General features: G+C 36.1%; 1 protein-coding gene across 1 annotated transcript in view; it reads left to right on the top strand.

Annotated features, from left to right (window-relative positions):
• The window catches only part of PHF14 (PHD finger protein 14), a 162,991-nt gene that overhangs the window by 2,475 nt on the left and 138,434 nt on the right, over nucleotides 1-22,082 (top strand). The window contains exons 3-4 of the mRNA XM_084260183.1: nucleotides 8,446-9,089; nucleotides 13,486-13,630. Coding sequence (XP_084116309.1) covers nucleotides 8,446-9,089; nucleotides 13,486-13,630 — 789 coding nt within the window. The remainder of the gene's footprint in view (nucleotides 1-8,445; nucleotides 9,090-13,485; nucleotides 13,631-22,082) is intronic.

Below are 22,082 nucleotides of genomic sequence, written 5' to 3'. Positions count from 1 at the left end.
CTTTGACACAGCAGGAGACCTTAACGTTTTACACTTTACTTCAATGTGGAAGAAAGTTTTGAGGTCTTGGGAGAAGTTGGGGAATAGAAACATACAACCTCTGAAGTTGAAAGAAAAAAAGAAACATTTCTTATGTGTAATACAAGTTAAAAGAATAGTTACCGGATCTTAGAAACAGAATGTGCTGATTTAAAATGATGTTGTTACAGCTTTAGATTTGGTTGTACTCAGACTGTTTAGATTTGGATGGAAGATGTGCTGAAATAAAGGGACATTTTTGCACATGCACATATATAAATAAACAATTTCAAAGTTAAATATGTGTATGAAATAGTATGTGTGTGTACACACACAAGCAGCTCTGCTAGACAAATTCTGCATTGTTGCTGACTGAAAATGAGGTTTCCTTTTTTTTCACTGTGGCTTTGGACCATAATTTCTGTTTCTTCAGTACAGTCAGGGCTGTTGCTCTTTTTCTTCTTTCAATGACCGTAGAGGTCTCTCCATGTGCAGCCTGTTGCAAATCAATATTTAGTATGTGTTGAATTCAAAATTTCATTGTGTAGTTTGCTTACAAAGGGAAGTAAATGTGACGGAAGAAACAATCTTTCTACATTGAAGATGACTGTAAGTTCTACTCAAGCACTCGGGAAATTCCTGTAAGTATGGTAATTCCACAGCTCTGCAATGTGTATTTATTTGATCTGGAACTGCACACGTAAGTGTTTTTAAAAAAACCCCCAAAACCAAACAAAACATCAGCCCACAAAACAAATTTGGAAGTTAAAGGGCTATTTTAGTACTGAATTAAAAGAATTCTGGAGTTGTTTACTCTGTTGATTATGTTGCATCCATATGTATGAGTTTTAGGATGTTAAGTGATACGTGCTAGTAGATGATACTGTGTAAGCCTAGGAAGACTGAGCCCTAACATTTAAGCTCTTACACATGTTCATTGTTCTGTCAGGTTTCTGTGAATATGAGGTTTCTTTAAGGAAAGAATCAGAATTTCTGAATTTTTGTACTGAGAGTCTGAGTGACTTGGTATTTTTTTTCACTATAGAAGATACTGTAATCACCTAACCTCTGTTTCTACACAAAAAAAAAAATCCACAGGAGATATGGCATTGACTTAACAGTGTAGTTAATTTCTTTTTGATTTAGGTCACAGCAATAGGCATTTACTTTATTTTCCACTTAAAAGATATCATTCTGAAATCAGTTAGGGAAACTGATTTTTAGAATTGTTACAGGCTTGAAAGTTTACTGAATGTAAATAGTTTTCAAGCCTGTGGACTTTTCATTATGTTAATGTTGAATTAAAGAATTTTTTAATGGCTTCTCTGTTTCTACATAATAAAAAGAACAAATGCCATCTTTTAAAGTGCTGTATTTTTCCGTTTTCTTAAAACATCTTGATTTTTTTTTCCTTAAGTAGGAGTGTCTTATGTAGTCTTAATGTGGGATCAGTCAAAAAAATGTCCCTTTGGGGACTCCCCTTTGGAGTCAGTATACAAATACGTGCCTTGAAATGATGTTACTCTAATGTACTGAAGTTTTTGCATAATAATGGTTTACAATACAGATCAGTTATGTTAAGCTTTGGTATTAAGCTTACTAGAACATTTTTTTGGTTGATGTTATTTTTTTATTAATTTATTGAGACCAGCTGGAGATATACTGATGCCAGAAATCGGTGTACAACTGTACAGTAATTCTCAGCAGGATTCCAAAGCCAGGATTTACTACTTTTCTTCTCTCTCATTGGTGAGGTCTGTGAGTTTTCGCAACTCGCATACTGAAACTGAAATGATGCAGAGAAATGTAGTGTGGTCCCTGAACAAGAATGATGTATGAATTTGAGGACTGGATCTCTGCTGTCTCAGTGTAGCTAAGAAGAGTATAGCTGAATGCTGTCTTGAAGAACTGGATTCTGTGACTACTGTTTCTCCAAGTTCCATAGATGCAGATTTTGAGACACATTCGTTGATTTTTTTTCTGGTGTTGAGCATGGAGCCTTAAATATTAAGACTTTGATATTGTGTACTCATAACTGCATTTGAGGTCAGTAGGAACTTTTTTTAAACTTGTAATGACATATATCAGTGTGTAAACTAGGTATTCTCAAAAACCCAGACCTGATCTAGAAATAAAAATTTGCAAATATCTGTATCTTTCTGTAATTAATTTCCTCTTAGAACAATGGAGATCCCACTTCTGCTTTCCTGTGCAGGATATTCAAATAGAAATAAATACTCTAGCGATGAACTACTGAAATGTTAATGAAGAAACTAATACGTTTGCTTTTGAGAATAAACTGAAATGGTGTGCAAGAGAACTTGTAGGGTGCTTCAGTAGACAGTGAAGGTAAGAGAAAATACTGAATAGCTAATCATTAGTAAATTATCATATATTTGCAGAGTCTTAATTGTTACAGTCGTTTCAAGGCTTGACTTTGCAACTGTGGTGTGCAGTCCCTCAGAGTGGAATTCCCAAGGGCTTTTTCCCATTGAGAAAATATGGGCATTATGTTTTCTTGGGCCATCCTCATCCCAAGTGAGATCTTTTATTTATACAGAAGTCTGCCACTTGAAGTAACACTTTGAAGTGACTGACAGGCATTTTGAACTTTTACTCTTTTTGGAAACGCTGAGATTTCTGTTTCACATATTAACTGGCAGCAGAATAATGTAACAGAAACATAGGCTTTCATGACAGTGCCTGGGCAGGGTGGATTTAGTGATGGGGTGACGTTACTTATCTTTGTGTTCCCCCTACTGTGACTCTGTGCCTCATCTGTCTGGTCTGTCTGTCCCTTACAGAACCCTTGCTTGTTGTTTCGGTGTTGTTCTGCTCGTTCAGTCTTAAACAGGATTTTCAGTCTCCTGTTTTAGTACCCTTCTTCCACTTTCTCTTGTAGCTCCTCTTTTTAGCATGTGTGACTATGTCTTGTGTATTTCCTTCCACCTGGAGAAGGTTATTCTGTACTTTATTAATTCCATCTGGGATCACCTGGCTACTGCTGAGGATCTAAACATGCTCAGTAAGGATGGCATGTTCAAATATTTCTTAGACTTAGCATGTCCCAGACGTGTGTTCGGCTGAGTCACAAATGTGACTTCTCTCATGCAAAATGTGAAATTCTTAGCTGTTTCTGGGAAAAAATATCTGTTCTAGCTCATTATTCAGTAATTTGTGTTGGAATCCAATTTTATGGATTATTTAGCACTGTAGCTTTGTTGAGGGAAGTCATGGGGCATGCAGGACTTCACCCCAAACAAGTAAAGCTTGATAATGTCAATAAAGCTCGAGGTCAGTATATGAAACAGGGAAAGGCAAGCAAATTTGGGAGGTAGGGTAACCAATTCCATGTGTAAATAAAGCAGTTTGCAATGACTCAAGTCAAAGTTGGCAATCTTAGTTTTGAGTGCTTTTACAACTTGCATAGACATCTCCCAAAATGTTGTGTGATATAATTACTGCTAACATAGAAGTGAGGAAAGTGCCAGCTGAACAACTTACATTGATATTTCTCTCCCATCCTTTTTTCTATTAAACTAGATACTTGTCCAAAACAGGTGCACTCATGGACCAGTGATCAGTTTGATTTTGTACTCTGTCCAGTCTACTTATTTGTTTAATACAGAGTTTAGATATTTTTTCAAAAACATTATTTGAGAAGTGAGTTTCTGTCCTCAGAGTGCTAGTATATTAATCTGTGTTCCTTTTGTATGTCCTTAATTAAGTTGGAACAGTTAACTTTTTTAACTGCCAGAATTACCAGTGATGAATTGCCGTATAGCTTACCGATGTTTAATCACCATACTTGGCAAAATACCATAGAAAGCCAATGGCATATATGTAACTGATGCTGGATTGTCTTTTTTGAAGTTATGTCGAAAGTGAGGTATAAAGCCTCTTCAGTTGTTGTTTTCAGTATAGTTAGATCAGTCTTAGCCTAATGGACCTCTGTGGCTTTAGTCTGATGGGCAGATGTGGTCAGAAATTTACCACTTCCACAACTCTACCTTTGGCAATTTGAAAGTTAGTATTTTCCATATGTGATCTAGGTTTCCCTGCCTTATTTCTACATCCTGTTATTAGTATCAGAACTTTATAGTTAGCTTAAGCATATCCTACGGTATTTTGGAGTCTTCAAAATTATTTGCAATTTCTAGCTGATATGTATGGCTGCTTTTACGTGTTTAGTGTAGCATATGCACAGCGAAGTTTTTGAGATTGGTGCTGGTCTTGTAAGGAATTTTATGGGCAGTGGCTGTTGTTGATAAACATTTTTTTTTTTCAGTGCTTTCCACTTTCTCCATCTGTCAGGATGCAGGTAACCTGGGTGAAGGATTGTAAATGGTGTCTAACATGTTTTAGCAGAGGTACCTGGGTAATTTCACATCATTGTGTCAATGATTTGTGGTCTGCCTTCTGATAGGGAGAAAGAGGCTAAGGGCCCACGAGGCAGGGTGATGGTGATCAAGTGGCTTTAACCTTATTGTGAATTAACCTCAGGTGAGCTAAGCTCACCTGTAGCCTGTTTTTTGTTACCACCCTCAAAAGGAGGGTATTGTGAAGAATGCTGTGGGCTAGATGATCCCTGTAACTTATTGAATGATATTATGTAGTAGGAATCAATTCAGATGATGTAGCTGCTTTCTGTGTTGCATGCTCAGTTTTCAGATCTTTTGCTCCTTTTCACCATTCAAGGATTGTATTCTTTGTATGTAGCTTTGAGCACCTGGGGAAGACTCAACCAGCCAGGACTGGATGTGCAAAAATAAAAAGGCAAACCAGAAATTTTCAAAATAATTCCAGATTTCCCCTCTGTTATCTGGACTTGATTATGCTTTTTTAGTGGAAGAGGCAAGCCCAAAATTGAGTCTATGACTTCCTTTAACTAGCATATCCTTCTGATTGCACTTTAAAAACGAGGATTGATGCTGCTTTTTACAGAGCTGCTTAAACTAAATACTGTATTGGAGAGTCAACCTGTCTTTTGCAACCAGCTGGCCACAAACTTACCTAGTGTAGCGCTTTCTCTGGGTATTCTGTAACAACAACAGCAAAAAAGAAAATCACAGGCCACCATGCTTAAAGTTGCTTGTAAACTGGTCCTGCAAACTCTTGGGAGGATTTTTTTTTTTAAAAACTGCTGTAGTGACTTCAGTACCTTTCCCCTGAAATCTTGTGCGTGTTATATATTATACAAGACTCCGCAGCTGAAGTGGAGGTTAATAGTTGCTTTTGTTTAGCTTTATTATACCTTTTTTTTTTTTAATGTTAATTCTGGAGCATAATGTTCTGACCTGGAAAATTCCTCAGAATTACCCTCCTTGGATTTGACTGCCACCTGCTGCTGTTCTCAGTAGAACTGAAGATACAAAGTGTACAGAAATAAATGATGCCTTTCTCACAACTGTTATCTCGCGTATTTCTTCTCAGTGGAACTCTATATTCTTCGCTATTTGACAGCATATCTGGCCCCATCTTTCGCTGAGAGTAGCTTGACTTCGCTCCCATAGGGAATGACATGATATGGTTGCCAATTTGAAAGAGTCATTCTTTAAGAATTTCTTTCAAGGAGAAAATTGTATACTACAGCCTCTTCCTAACTGAAAGTGCATCTGACAGAAGAACACCTGCAAAAATAGCTGTTATCACAGAATAGCTCTTTCCAGAAAAGCACCTATCAGAGTGGCTGCATTCAGACAGAAGAGGAGTATCCCTTACTTTAGGTATCTCTGGTGTGTAAGCACATGCAGAAAGGAGGATGCAAAGTGTTATGTGCAGGCAGAAGGCAAAGAAAATTTGAAGGAGAGAAGTGGACGAAACGTTGTGACATTTGTTCTCTGCTTTATATTGTTTGCATGGCATAAAGCAATGAGAGTATTCTTGGTGCTGTGGTATTGATGTACGAGAATCACCTTTGGTAATTCTAAATTCACAAGAAGTCTAATTGTATTTAGAAATGGAACAGCACAGTTAGAGCATCCAAACAAATTACTATCATGGAACCACGGTGGGGAACTAAAACAGGAATTAATACAAGGTAACTTAAAAATCCAGTTAGTTTGTTTAATCATTAAAAGTTTCTTCCTTAATCCAACCTTATGCGATCTTATTCACAGTGAGGCAGGTAGTGCACAGTGTCACTCAGCCTATGAAATGAGACATACTTTGCTTTCAAACATGCATGTAGCATTTAATGTAAAATATAAGTGTCTAGTATGAGAGTCTAGCTTTAGGTGTTACTTTTAAAGTGTTTGTGAGAGCTGGCAAAATACCATAGAGTGGTTTGGGTTGGAAGGAACTTTTAAAGATCATCATCTAGGCCAACTCCCTGCTGTGGGCAGGAGTATCTTTTCACTACATCAGGTTGTGAAAAGCCCCATCCAGATGACCTCACATTTCAAGTGATGGAGCATCCACAACTTCTCTGGGCAACCTGTGCCAAGGTCTCACTACCCTCATCATTAAAATTTTCTTCATTAATCCAATCTATACCTTGCACTCTTTCAGTTTAAAACTGGTCCCCCTTTCCACAGGTTTTGGTAAACAGTCTCCTTCTAAGTCCACTTCATGTATTAAAAGGCTGCAATAAGGTCTCACTGGAGCTTTCTCTTCTCAAGGCTGGACAGCCCCAACTTCTCGGCCTGTCTCTGTAGAATTGTTTCAGACCTCTGGCCATTTTTGTGGCCCTTCTCTGGATCTGCTCTAACAGATCCATGAATGAGTATCCAAACAAAGCTTTTGTAATTAAAAACCTATTTTTTTTAAGATCATGTATTAGTTAATACAGGTTTTTATTTCTTCGTCTTGTCTGAATAGTGTTCTATTTTAAAACTTCACTTAATTATGTTGTACTTCCATTTCTACCATTAAGGCTGGTAGGCATAGGGAAATGACTAAATTACTCTTTTCTCAAGAGACTGTACAATAACTTATGCTACTGAATTATCTTTTTTTTTTTTTTTTCCCCTTCCTCCTCTCCCTGTTCCCCCCTCCCTCCCCCCCGCCTCTCTGAAGGTTAGAAAGTTCACAGGAGACTTTTACTTTGTATTGGCTTCTAAGGAGACTGAAAACATTGTCCCAATCTGTAGTGGTAGTGTGGATGGATTTTTTTTGTTGTTGATAATTACATAATTTCATTATTAAATACTTCCCCATACAAGTATATGGAGAAGATAAAACTGATGATTATATTGATGTAACAACTGAGCTACTGGCTAGTTACAGAGAGTGTTCTGTGGGGTTAAATAAATGCTGTGTGATACATGTAGCACAGTGGCCCCACTGTTTATTTGGTTTTGTGCAGAAGTGGATGTGCACAGAAATTGTCTGTGTAAGGTGATATCAAGTGGTGGGTTTTTTGTGTGTGGTAACTATAACTAAAGTGATGAAGGATTTTGTTTTAATTTGCAAATGTCAATGTGTTTCTTCGTGCATCTGTGTGATAGCGGATCCATATCTTGGTGATGACTCTGAACAAATTGACAACTTTAGCCATTGCTGAACTGGTCCCTAATTAGATCAAGAAACTATATTTTCATGTTAATTTAAAAAAAAAATAAAATTTCTGAGTTTCTTCATTAAAACTAATATTGTAAAAGAAGGGAATGTAAGATGAGTGATAGTCAAGTTGGATGATTTATAAAATTTAACATTCACTTGTCATCTTTTTCAGTATTTTTTAAATGTACTTTAGAGTACATGTGCATTATTTTTCTGATTATTTTTTTTTACTAAAATCCTCTTTCGTTCCTTTCTATTGCACAGATTGGCCTGTGTTAATCATTAGAAATAGTGACTGCACACAGAACAGTACCATATGAGTGGTATAAGGTTAGAATTTATGCATTGTTTTGCAGCTGGAACACCAAATGAGGCATAGGTTGTATGCAATTAATAAGAGAAATAACATTAGAAATTAAAAGCCCCCAAAGCCTGAAAAATAAACCTGTAGTGAAAATTCAGGTGGGGGATTATCCACACTATTGTTCATACTTGTTACCTGAACTCTTAATTCTGTAATTTAAAATCTTTTCTACTGAATAGATATTTTATTTTGAAGATTTAGAAAATGCCTCTAGAAATTAAAAACTGGAATGTTCTTTCTTTAGATGTGACTTCACATGGAAATTATTCTGTGCTACCGTTAATTGCTAATATGAGATGCAGTTTAAAGGAACATTTAATGTTCATTTAATAAATTCTGCCATCTTTTTTTTGCCATCTTAAAACGCAGTCATGTTTAACAGATTCTCAACATACCACTTGAAATAGCAGTATTTGGACACCAGATGAAAAAATAGGTGGAATGCCTTATGAGGGAGGAACATGCATCATTCTTTTGTTTAGCAACTTGCTTCAACAGATTTTATTTTTGGGGGTACATTTGTGTTGGAACTTTTTTTTAAATTTTCATCTGCTCAACAGATTCTGAAGGAAGTGGTCATGGGAGTGAAGATGCCTCAAAGGACAGTGGTGAAGGTTCCTGTACTGAATCAGAAGAAAATATCTTGGAGGAGGAACCGTCAGAAGAGAAAGTAGAAGAGCAACAGCCAAAAAGCTCCATTGAAGAAGAGGTGTCAACAGCAGAGAAAGAGGTAATTAAAACTGAAAAGAAAGAGCAGGAAGATGAAGAAGAAAAGCCAAAAAAGAAGAAAGAGAAGGCAGCTGAACCTGATCCTGTGGCTGATGAGCAAACAAATGAGCCAAAGAAATGGAATTTGCGCAGGAACCGACCTTTACTGGATTTTGTGTCGATGGAAGAACTGAATGACATGGATGACTACGACAGTGAAGATGACAATGACTGGCGGCCTACTGCTGAGAAAAGGAAAGGAAAAAACGCGCTGCGGAAAGAGGGGAGTGATGGAGATAATGAGGATGATGAAGATGATGGGAGTGGCAGTGATGAGGATGACAATGATGAGGAAGGTAATGAAGAAGATAATAGCAGCACAGCTAGTGATGGAGGATCCAAGAAGAAGAAAAGTAAAGTTCTTAACAGGAATAATGCAGATGATGAGGAACTGACAAATGATAGCCTGGCTCTTTCACAAAGCAAGAGTAATGAGGTAGTGCAACCCACTTTCTATAATATATCTCTTGACAAATGGAAACTACTCTCCAGTAGCTATTCTGTAAATTTGGAAAGTTAAACTGATTGGCTGGAATTGTGCTTACAGGAATAAGCAAAGCAGCAAAATTGTGCCAAATAGGCACTGCATATTAAATAGCTTTGCTTGGACTGTTTGGCTAGTCTAATACCCCTGATGTCAATAGAGAGACTTCTCTTGGCTTTAGAGGGTTTGCAATATTTCTATATCAAATAGGAGATTCAGTATGCAAATCAGTCTGTATTAATGAAACAGTTCTGTTTTAGCGTAAATGTTATGTATCTGTAATGTTCTGAAAGGTAAAAGCGTTTATGACATTCATAGAATAGCTAAATGATAGGTTATTGTTTATCATAGCCCCCCTTTGTGACAAACTTCAAAGCGAACACTAAGGTGACTGATAGCATTCTAAATGAAGAAATGTGTACACTGGATTTAAAGTCAAATAGGTGAATCATAACTTATGCCTGGTTTGCTTATAATGCTCACAAATAAAATAATTCCTTGCAGTACTAAAAAGCTTCTGGGAATTATATATTAAATATCTTCTGATTGAGAACATAAAAATTGTTTGTTAAATGTTTAGTAATGCACATCTTTTTTTCCAAGGCACAATTACAATTGCATTAAAGGTGGTGTCTGTGGAAAAATGAAGATACTAGGTTGTATGGATGGTTGATTTCATGTCCTGTAGCAGCAAAATTTTGAATCAATTAAAAAGTTACCGTAAAATCTACATTCACTTTTCAGGAAATACTTGCATTGTCAACATAACATTTGATGAATTATAATGGTATGATGCTATTTAAAGCTCTGCTGTTCCATTTAATATTTATTTTGATGTATAAAATGACAGGGAGCTAAACATAGTATTTGGAAGAATCTCTTGTCTCCATTTCAGATATTTTGTTATGTATTTTTATACATATGTGTCTGTGCAGGAGTTGTGCTGTTTTAATTACTAGTAATAATTGTGATTGAAAAAAAAAAAACTATCATAATTCTGTGGGGTTTCTACTTTTTGTAGACTTCATTGTCTAGCTCTATAATTGTAGTGTTGTGCCCTGTGTTCTCTTGACTCTGGAGCTGAATGTGCTCTTATCAATACCGAGGATGAGAACTTCGAATAGTGATGGGCAACTTGTTTTCAGAGTTGTTTCCTGTATCAAAATGGAGTTTACGTTCTTAGGGATATATTCGTGAATATTCCCATCGTTTCAAAAGGCCCATTTCAGAAAGCCAGAGCTGTCCCTGATGTATCTTTTGCAGAGCTTCTTAATATGCATGGACCTCGGAGTCTGTTCTTGCCTTAGATTTAAGGCATTAATCAAAAGAAAAAAAATAAAATTTGGAGTTTAAATTATTGTTTTGTAACCGATAATTATTTTTTTTTTTACTGCATGTAAAGCAAAATACTGTTTATGACTAGATTTTTAACAATAAATCTTGCAGCAGCGAGTATCTGTAGGCTGGATTATAGACTGTAATTTTTAGGTTGATGCACAGCTCTATTACAACAGTATACTTTCCACTAAGTCAATATTTTAAGATAGTAAAAAATAAAATAAAATCCTGTCTAGCGGGCAAGTCTGGCAAAATCTCATTACACTGTAGAAGCTAAGTTCTTAGAAAAACAGATATCTGAATGCATAATTAATTTATGAAAGAATGTTCAGGTAATTAACTCTGAACATGTAGTAGTGTCCTTAATATGCATTCTTCCTTTGCTGCTTTTTTGGGGTGGGTGTTGGAGGGGGTGTTCTGGGTCTGTTGTTTGGCTTTTGTTTCTCTGATTTTTGTTTTATTTTGTCTACATTTTACCAAAGTATTTTGAGGTCTGGATATACATTGTTTTAACCAGTGCTGTAATGAAACACTGTGTGCTCTTCTACCATATTGAGCACTTCTTTTCTGGGGTCAAGCATCATTAGTAGATAAATGGCGCTTTACTGTTTCTGTAACTGCTGCCACGTTATGGGATTCTGTTATTCCCAGTGAAGTGGTTATTTTTTATTCCTCTGAAGTTAGAGGTATATAGCCTCTAATGCTTGCTTTCTTCATTAACACCACAGAAGTGGGTATTACATAGTGATTCAGCTGAGATCCTTTCTTTGGCTTAGATAGGGAACAGGACTTGTTCAGGAGCTGGCAGCATTTGCCGTCTCTACATAAAAATTCCCATGCTTTAGACAAGTAGCATCAGCTTCAGGGGCCTTTCAGGTGCTTACATGGGCCAAGCAGTGTGGAGAGAGCAACACACTCCCTCTCCATGTTTGCATAGGAAATTAACTTACTCTGCAGCTCTGTTTGACCTGTTGGCTGTATTCACATGAACCACAATGGATGGGGACCCTACTATTGCAGCCAAATATGATGCCCTTCCATCGTTGCTTGTCTCTTCTCTTTTTTTGGCCCCTGTTTGTGTGTGTTCTCACTGCCTAAACAGCGAGTGTTATTTCAGTGTTTGTACAGTGCAGTTCATTTATAGTTTGGGGCTTTTTATTCTTTTGGGTGTGGTTTTTGGGGTTTTTTTTGATAACCTGGCCTTATGCTTCTGTAACGGTAGAGGCTGAATTTCCTTTAAATGGAGGCAGGTAACAGTTTGGGTTGAAGGTACTCTCAGAAAAAGCTTATCCCTGTAGAGTTGAGATGTGCCCGAGAAGCCTGTGTTGTTGCACAACTGATCTGCCAAAGCAAGGGGTATCTATTACTTTTTTCTGTCTGTAATGCAAATGTGAATGATAAACCTAAATGTGGGTATTTGAGTAGTGATGGGATACAGTACTTGGTTTTTTGGGGTTTTTTTTGTGGGGGGGGATCCAAATAGTTTTAAAAAAAACCCTTTGGTTTTTACCTTTAGATGGGGGGAGGTTATAGGTCGTTTTCTTATGTTGTTTAGAGAAAATGGATGGGAGGTCCAGAAGCCTTTCCCAACTGGTAGAAATATGTGATCTACACCAAAAACATTGTAACAAGCCACTTCTGTTACGTGAGCCCAGCTTTAGGTGGTAAAGTTACTGTACCTTTTAATCTTTCTTTAAAAGTAAACAAAGATTACTTCCCTTATCTCCTTAATACTTGTCCAGATAAACCTAAAGTACAAAGAGACTTAGCTATGAAATAATTGTGTAGATTAGTGGCAGAAATAAAAATACTTGAGGAAGAGCACCTACTTCAGGTAGCAGTCATGATAGTTTTTACCTGTTTAGGCTAAACAGGCAGTGTTGGTGGTATGTTTTGTATCAGAATCCTGTGTTTGGAATGAAAGATATTTCAAAGGGCATCTTCTACCATAATTATTTACTGTTTATTTTTTTTCCTGGTAGGATATCATAGCAGTTATGGAATATTTTCAGATCTCTACTGTTTTGAATGGATGCCACTTAAGATTGAATTGTCAGCCTTGGCTCTGAAACTAATACTTTGTCCTGCAATGATTAGGTTTTTTTTACTAGTGTGCCTAATTTTCCACTTCCCTGTACGCCTTCATATCACCAGTAGAAGTAGTTAGTATGAAAAATAAAAGAAAATTTATGGAAGCTGTGAAACTTTGAAGAAGAGACGGTCTTAAAAAAAATTAAACTCAACATACAGCTTTGTTTGGTTTGTGAAATACGTCTCTGCGTTTCCTTAGAGAAATTAATAGCAAATGCCACATTAATTTCAAGTTCACAGTGAAGGTTGCCGAAACAGAGCAAGTCCTTACTCCTGTATATAATAAGAAGAAAATAAGTATTTATAGTTTTAATAAATCATACAGTTTTGCACAGAGACGCATATATTTGCATTACAACGAAATGGAACTGATTTGGTAATTTATTTTACATAACTGAAGACTTGGCAGGCTTGTCATAGCTGTTTATTTTCAGATTTTTCAGATCCATGTGACTATTTTTTTGAAGGTGCAACTTTTGACGAAGTGGTACGACCTTTCTGAATATTGGGACACTTGAAGGTCACCATTGGCCTTGGTATTTTTGTTTTTTGGTTTGAGGGGTTTTTTGCTTTTAAATGTTTTCTTAGATGTGTGTATTTCTTCCTCTTTGTAGAAATAATATTGGTAGAATAAATGGTTTAGAGACATACATGTTTCTGTATGAGGTAATAAGAACCTCCTCTGGCCTTTGGATCTTAACAGATCTCTGGGTATGTTGAGATCAGCTTGTATCCATCCTTTTTCCCAGCTCTTATATTTGTGGGTGAAGTGTTTGAATATTTTGAAAACTAATAAGTCTTATTATTATGAAAATATTTTTCCTTTTTTTGTTTTAAATTGAGCAAATAACAGATCTTTTGTTCTAAATAAAATTCAAGTTTCTGATGTAATCTGTTTTTCTTCATTTTTCAATATTAGGACTCCTTGATCCTTGAGAAGTCTCAAAATTGGAGTTCCCAGAAAATGGACCATATTTTGATTTGTTGCGTTTGTCTTGGAGATAACAGTGAAGATGCCGATGAAATAATCCAGTGTGACAACTGTGGAATAACAGTGCATGAAGGTAATACAACCCTTCATTCTTGTTGTGGGAAGAAAGCATATTCTTTGCCTTTATTAATATTTTTACTTGCTTTCCAAAAAAATGAAGTCTTTGAACTCTGGCAGGAAATCTTTTGTAGTCCTACTTGGATCCTTTCTGGTGGTGAAACAGCCGCCTTCGACTTCAGCGAAGCAAATACAGCGAAGTAACTACAGGCTAGGGTGTCATCTACAGATACCTCTATGATGAATCATAGTGTGCAAATACTGGAGCTATAGATTGTATTTTCAGCGCTTCAGGATATTAAATTATTTTTTTGTCTTAACCTCTTTCTCAGTATATGAATTTGATGGCATAACTGTGGTATAAGATCACAAGAGTAAAAGGTCTATTTTTGCTGTACCAAAAAGGCAGAGAGATGGGGATGAGGAGGGAAAGGAATTGTCCATGGCTTTTACTTACAAGTTGGTTTCTTTTTAGGATTTCACCTTTTTAAGGTTTCTTAGAGAAATGAAATAGGCTACATCAGTCCTTGAAATTAAATGAAGGTAGACTTCTTCAAAAGCATAAAAAGCATATATTCAACTTCTGTAACTCCTCTAGTTCAATATTTTTGAGCTGTTCAGAATGCCAGGTAAAAAGTGTTTTTCTTAATCCTCTACACCCCTTTTGTTTTCCCATACTAGGTTAAAAATTCTTTCAAAATTGTTTTCGTGGTTTTGGGGGGTGGGTTGGTGGTGTTTGTTTTCCACACATTAAGCTGTGGTTGAATTCTTTGCTTACCATTAATTAGGAAACTGAGGATGTAATTTGTGTGCTGAGGTTCAAGTGTCTCTTGTTAAGTGTCAGCATGTACTGTAACTCCTGAACTCCTGCTGTGGTCCTTTGAAGAGGTAATCAGTACTGCCAGTGGAGTTTAGACAGCAGTTTAATTGAGCTAATTTATGATGAGCTGAATCATACTCTAGGTGTGTTTGAGGGCATTAAGTCTTCATTGAATATAACCAGTGTTAGGCTCCTAAATTTAGGTGTCTTGGTGTGTTTGTAGAATTCCTCTTTCTGAAGTTTTTGGAAAGTAATGTGCATAATATATTTGATTTGAGATGTACTAAGAGTTAGTTTTATAGGATCTTAATAGATTTTTCTCCCCTCCCCATGCACAGTCTGATATTAACTCATGAGAAATGAAAAATAGTATGCAAGTGTCTTTTGATGATAATTATGTATGGCTATTTGAGGATTCCCCAAACGTTTTATAGAGTTGGTATGCTTACACCATAAAGCCATGGAGCTCCCTGAAAATTCTTCTGAAAGATGTCATGTTAAAGTGCAGAATGATTGTGACACAAAAATTATCTTCTGCCTTTATAGAATAAAATGATGGCAAATTTCTTTTTTATTCCAGAGAGGTGCCTTAAAAATTCCCAAAAGATCACTTTCTCATTTTGTTTAATTTACTAAACCTTTGTCCCTACAAAAGGTAAGCTTATAGCTGGCTTCCCTCCACAGGAAAATAGTTCCATAGTTCAAAAGTTGCTTGAATTTTAGTAGTTCAAAATCTGTCTAAAAGTAATTTCTGTCATTCTTTGTAAAGTATTATAGCAAAGATTCCCTATAGCCCCACTGATACAAAACCTATAATGTCTATATGTTTCTTTTCTTGTTACTGCAACAAAGTGAAAAATTAAACTTGCTAGTTATGGTAAGTTCTACAGTCTCTAAATGCTAATTGACTAAGGATGTTGGTTAATTTTTCACACTTAAGGTTGAAAGTTTAGCTATTTACAACTTATTCTAATAATACATATTGTTTAAAGTATTTAAAGCAGTTGCAAGGTTCTGTTTGAATAGGTAAAGTCTTAAATAAGCAGTCTGGGTAGGTAGAAGTAACTGACTGATAAAAGTGATAAATTTCCTGGGCAACAAGCTGAACTTCAAAACTGTTGGATGCAGTTGGATGTTTATGTGACATTTTATGTGTATGTTTCATTGCTAGATATGTATGTATATCAATTTGTAAATACAGTAACATTGTATTAAGTGGAAATAAACATTTATTTTGGTGCATTTTTTCTGAACTTTGATATTTTATAATGATAAGTAAGAGTAGGTCCTGCTTTTAAATCAGAGCTTTTCTAAGTAATTTGTTTAACTTCTTGCAGCAAATCAAAGGGCTTTTTTTTTAGAATATTTGGAACATTTTAGGCTTTAGTTTGATTCAGTGATCTTAGACATACATATATGTTCTGTAACTTGGAGATTTCTGTACTCCTGCCCAGTGGTCACTGGGTCATTGTATTACTTTTGAATTCATGAATAATAAATGAAGACACAGACTAGCATAAAGAAGTTGCAGTAAAAAACAAAATGCAATGCAACAATTACTTTCTGTTCCTGTTGGCTTAATCGTTCAACTCAGTTGAGTAGTAGTTGAAGAAATACTTACTATCTAATTGTATAAACATTGCTTGCAACCGTGAGACCTTTTCTTAAATCCTAATAAAGGCAAGGCTTAACCTTAATGTCATTTGCTTTAATCTGTACCTCATGACTGTGTGCCCAGATCATGGACATGAGCTGTGTTCCAAGGGGTCCTTTGTACTTCTGTGCACAGCTGCTTTGTAGTTTGAAAGATGTGTTCCAGTAATAAGGGAGCCTATTTTGTGAGTACATTGGAATCCAAGATTTTTTTCTTATTTTTGCAGGTTTCTTTTAGTAGGTAGATTGCTGTGGCTGCAGACACCATGCTGTGTCCTTAAATTTGTTCTAATATTTGAGCTTTTGTGTGCATTTTCTGAAAAACTCTATTGAATGAAGAGGCTGCTATGTATGAATTGGATAGAAATCGATGCAGTGTTGTTTACCTGTGTTTGCCTGCAATTGGGAAGAATATGCCTATTTCCTGTGAACTGATTTTGATACTTAGCAGCTGTCTTTTCGCTGGAATCTCAAATGCAAGATGCCTGTTATCCATAAATGTCCAAACAAAGCTGCTGGAATACCCCATGGTTTTTCTTCATAGGTTTTTTTTTTTATACAATTTCAAGTTGTATTATAAATTGATATGTTTTCTCTACTTTTCTATAGCGCTGTAGATATTTGTTTGGAAAGAAGGGCATTTATTTCACACCCTACTGTTGTCCCACCCAGGGGCCCCCATAATGATGATATTGGTGATTTGATTATTCTTTCCCTGACGACCTTATTTTTTCTCTTTGTTGACTATTACAGAAATGGTTTTACTTCATAGGGAGGGATCTTATACTCTTGGCTTGTGCCTTTTTGTTCTGCTGAAGTTGAAATTTCTGTCTCATACAGAACCTTTCAGATGTCTGTAAAAGGTTTTTCTATGGTGGCCACCTCTGTATTTAATCTGAAGTTACTCAATAGCTGTGAAAATACTGGCCTTGAGTTGAGCCTGCTTCTCCTGGACACCAGGGCTCCCTTCCTTCACAGGGCAGGGTGTCAGGAGGTAGGTTGGGGGGGGTGGTGGTGGTTGGGGCTCTTAGTTTCCTTGTAGCTACTGGTCAAAGGACAGGTCCCATGTGATACATGATCCTTCCAGTGGTGATCCCTAAGTACAGCAGGTAATTAATTGCTGCCTTGTGCTTTAAGTCAGGCAGGGTCTGGATCTCCATTCTCCTTTGTTCCAGCTGTGTGCCTGGGTACTTTGTACTGGTGCCTCTTCCTTTTGAGTACCTGGTACAGTGACTGTCTGTTCTGTCATGACTTGTATTCATTTTGGTTTGCTCACTTGTGTTACTCAACTATTACATGAGGTCCTCTGTTGGATGAGAGGGGTCATAACTCATCTGGGAATAGCTCTGCTAGCACTCATGTGGAACACAGCAATGTGGCCAGGAGTTACAGGGGAAATCTGTTTCAGGCCTAGAGTCACAGACTCATAGTAAATACTTACACTTGCCTTACTGACATGTTTTGAGGTTCTTAGAAGTTTAGTTTTCATTCCAATGCATCTGGTTGCTATGTGATGTTCATATCACCTGCATGACTTGCAACACTTGTCCAAAAGCTATCTTTGCTCTGCAGATACATGTCCTTGTCTATGAACTTTGTGGAGTAACTGGTTCAGAATTACAGAAACCTGTTACTGCCTTTAAAAATGCCTAAGTTAAGACTTAATTTAATACCCACTTTTATACTTTGCCTTCATCTTTTATGTCTAAACAGCCTGTAATTCATTAATAAGTCCATCAGTTACAAATATGATCTCATTTCATATGTCAACCTATTAATCTCCCCCACGCTCCCCCCCAAAAAAATGTTAAAATGTTTACATTGCTAAGGTTAAAAGTCTTTCTTACTGAATTTGTGGCAGTACAGTTACATTTTGGAGTATTTACTTCTGTCTGGAGAAAATTCTCATTTCTTTTTATAAAAATCTTTAGACGCTAATCTGTCATTTTGGATAAATGCTTTGTGGCAAGATCTTGTAATAGCAGGACACCCCCAACTGTGCAGTCAGTTTTTTTGACATATTGATTGCAGCATGTCTGAAGATGATGTCTGGTGCGTATCACTGCATGTGCCATAACTGTAGGTAGTACACTTGCCAGCTATTGCCCTTGGGTTAGTTGCTGTGAACTAAATGAGAGAAGTTCTATGTTTTATCCAGCTGTTTCTTTTCCATCCTCTCGATTTGTTTCTTTCTTCACTGTGATGTGTATACCAGGGAATAAAATTTCTTTTGCTAAAAGCAATAGCGTAGTTGCCATATGCTTTACAGTGTAGCAGAATTTTTTTTGCATTTTAATTTTGTCACCTTCATCTGCTGTTGTCTGGTATAAAAATTAATTTTGAAAAATCCTATACTTTAATACCATTTATTAAATAAAAAATACTGCTCTGAAGTTATGATGCATGAATTGATTAATGTCTTTAAAGTAGACAGTTGAGCCAATTAAGGATTGAATGTAATATATTTTAAATACTGCAATCTCACAGCAACACTTTACCTTAAAGTTCATGTTTTCATGATTTTTATAATAAGATTATGTTTTAGAATAGATGTAGTTAGCTAGCGCACACTGAGTTAGTATCCTCCCAGAGAGACAGAGGAACAGATGCAGCCAAGGCAAGAATTAGGTCTCTCTTCCCATTTCCTTGTGTTGTATCCATTTCAGAGCAATAGTTTTAATGGTAGCATTTTGAAGTATTTGCAGTTTGATTTTAATGACAATCACATAAACAATAAGCTATTGACAAAGTACAAGGACTTTAAAATCAGGAAATAACCCCCCCATATTTTCTGTATAAAATGGAAGGGCATCCTTTCCTCTGTTGTCCTTTCAATCCTTAGGTAGTCACACCATCTATACAACCGCAGTGCTTTTAGAAAGAACCTAAAGATTACCTCCTGATGTTGCTTGGGATGTTTGCTTGTACCCAGCCTTTACATTGTTTTCTGTTTGAATGCCAGCAATTTATACAGGAAAGTTGGATTGTACAACTTTTTCTGGCTCATCAGCTTAACTCTTTAATACTAAATGGGATGATTTATCAAGTGCCCGCTTTGTGTCTGCTTGTCGGTGCGTTTTAGAGTCATAAAAGTCATGCTTTTAAAAATTTTTCAAGGGGACCAAAATAATTCTTTGAACATAAGGAAAGAAGGCAGACTGCAATAAGTTGAACCTTTCTTGTAGTCAGCAGTTTGAAGGATCCTAAAGTTATGTATTTATAGAGGTAATTGTGTGTTACAGATAAAAGAATATTACAATGGGGAAAATAGAAAAATACAGCTGTTTTCAAAAACTCTTAACTTGGTCTATATATTGTAACTTTTCAGACAGATTTGGACAAAGAATGCATTTAGATCTTTTTACCGAGTGTATTTTGTATCTTAGGTCTGATTTCATGCACAAAAACTCAAGTATAGACGTACAGTAGAAATACATTTTTTTCCCCAGTTTCAACTTAAGGGAAATATGAATCCCTTAGCATGTCATATTACTTGACATTGGGAAGTAAAAGCTGCTGAAAGTGTTGCCTAGAACTGCAAGTTCGAATTTTTTAATAGTGTTTGTTATTGGATCTGCTTGCTTAAATCTGTTTGGTAATCTGTTTATCCACAGTTCTAAATTTTGTCTATGTATAGCATTATGTATTTTTAAAAATGCGATGCTAACCTGATCAAACTAGCTTTTCAGTTGGCAGTTAGAATCACAACTTGTGATAGCAAGAGAAAAAAATAAGGTCAGCATATTGAGAAATTTAAAAAAATTCTATTTTTTAATTTGACATTACAGACATCTCCTAGGTGGGCAGCATTCCTTAGCTTTCCCAGGGTTTTCATTATAGTTGCTAGCTAATAACAAAACAGTTAATATTTCTTGACAAGCTGTAAAGTACTGAGGTTTTTTGTTTCTCAGTATGTTGTAGCAATTTTGATCTATTGCAATTAGGCTGCAGAATTAGTAAACATCTAGTACAATAAATACCCTAATGCTATGTAGAATTTGAGCAGCTCACAGAAGAGACTAATGTATTTATTCTAGAATAACTACCACACGTGATCACAGTACTGTTTGTGGGAGAACAGTTTAATATCCTTGCTCTGGTTTGGATGAAGCAGACTTCAGACTTTCACATCCCAGGTGAACTCTGCAGTGATCTTAGCTTTTCTTGTTTCAAATATGCTTACTTGAAATGTAAGGTTTTAGCAAAATTGATACATTTCTGTATTAAGATTTGGTTCTGAAACTGGTTTTGCCTTCATATCTCAATTGAAATGAAGTGTTTTTTCGTGTTCCCTGGACATTTAAAAAACGCCCATTACATTTGTTACTGTACACATCTGGCATCTAATATTAAATTACATCAATCAGAACAAATACATTTTGTCACTGATTATTTTTTTGAGTTATTTTGCTGGTTTTGACCCATGAAAGTTTTATTATTTAAAAATTGAGCTGCTAGTGATTTTTTGCTTTGCTGTATATTTTTGGCCTGCAAGGAACTTTTGCTGGTAGGTTTTTTTTTAAAAAGGAATTTAATTATTTTCATATACATATTCATACATATTTTGTGAGTGCAGCTGTTTCACAAGTTTGTATTATCCATATGGATACTACACTGATGAAACTTGACCTGCCCTTTAGTTTCTGTTATCAGTGAATAACCCCAAAGCATCAAATGACTGTGGGTTAAAATACAGAATCACAGAGTTGCTAGGTTGGAAAAGTCCTTTGAGATCATCAAGTCCAACTGTACCTGTCCTCTACTAAACCACATCCCAGAGCACCTCATCTACCTGTGTTTTAAATATATCCAGGGTTGGTGACTTCCTGGGCAGCCTGTAATACATGCATATCCTTAATAAAAATACAGTTTAACAAGTGGTTTCTAATTAATTTTGGGACTCAGCTCTTTGTTTGTGCTAAGTTGTTACTTGATCAAATTTAAACTTCTTCTGTTGGCTCCCAGGACTTGAGTAGAAATTCTTTATGGTGCATTACCTAATCACATATTTAAAAGTATTGTTCATAAACCTGAGTTTTGTTCCACTATTTATATACCTTAGTCCAGACACCTCCTAGAAAGTAAACTCTCCAGGCATGTTATGTAGGTTTCAGACTGACTTTGGAGTGTGCTGAAGTTGGTCCACGCCACTACTCAGTCAAGAACAAAGTACCTTCTCTGAAACCATGCACAGAAGGTGTTTTTCCTCGTAGTCACAGGTAATGACCTGATGTGTGTGGGCATAAAAAGCTACCACTGAGTGCAGCCTTTTTGTTGCTTGTAGCAAACAAGGTTTTGTATTGCAGCTTTGATTCTGTAGTTTTATTTGGCAGTGTACACCAGGCTGATGGCAGTCTTAAGGGGTGAATTTCCCTTTCAGTTCTGTTGTGTTCAAGTCTGCTTCTGTGCATCTATCAGCAGTGATTAATGGTAATCTAGTCTATTTTCTCCAGCTAATGACCGCTCCTTTTGCTGGTTTTAACAGTTTGGTGCTTAGCTTTTGCTAAATGGCAGTTAGGAAAAGAGTAAATGCCTCCTTGTGTGTTAGAGATCTTAAACCTTTAAAGGTGTCTCTAAGACTACTGTACAGATTGATACAAAAAATTGGACTTAAAATATCCAGACAATTTTTTTATCTATTTGAAAAAAAGAACTAGATTTGTATTGTTATAGAAACCATGTTTAATGTCAATACATGCAGTAAGGATGGAAATAATTACAGCATGTGTGTCATTTTCTAGGGGGAAGGATAAGAAAATAATTGGATATAAATGACTGATAAGTATAATAAGGCAGCTGTTTCAGAATGAAGGTGAAACAGTTTGGGGAAATCATCATTCTACTTTTAGTGGACTGATGGCTCTTCAGTTAGAGAAGCAAATGTAACTAATGTCAAATGGTGATGAAGCATCAGTGTTTGAAGGAAGCTCATTTTATTTTGCTATATGGATTGACTGACAGTATTGCTGCTTCTATAGTTAAGTAATTTTTAATA

The sequence above is a fragment of the Gallinula chloropus genome (assembly GCF_964237585.1).
Source record: "Gallinula chloropus genome assembly, chromosome: 2".
NCBI lineage: Eukaryota > Metazoa > Chordata > Aves > Gruiformes > Rallidae > Gallinula > Gallinula chloropus.
Note: the sequence above shows the minus strand (reverse complement) of the source record. Positions and strands in the feature narration are given on the sequence as shown.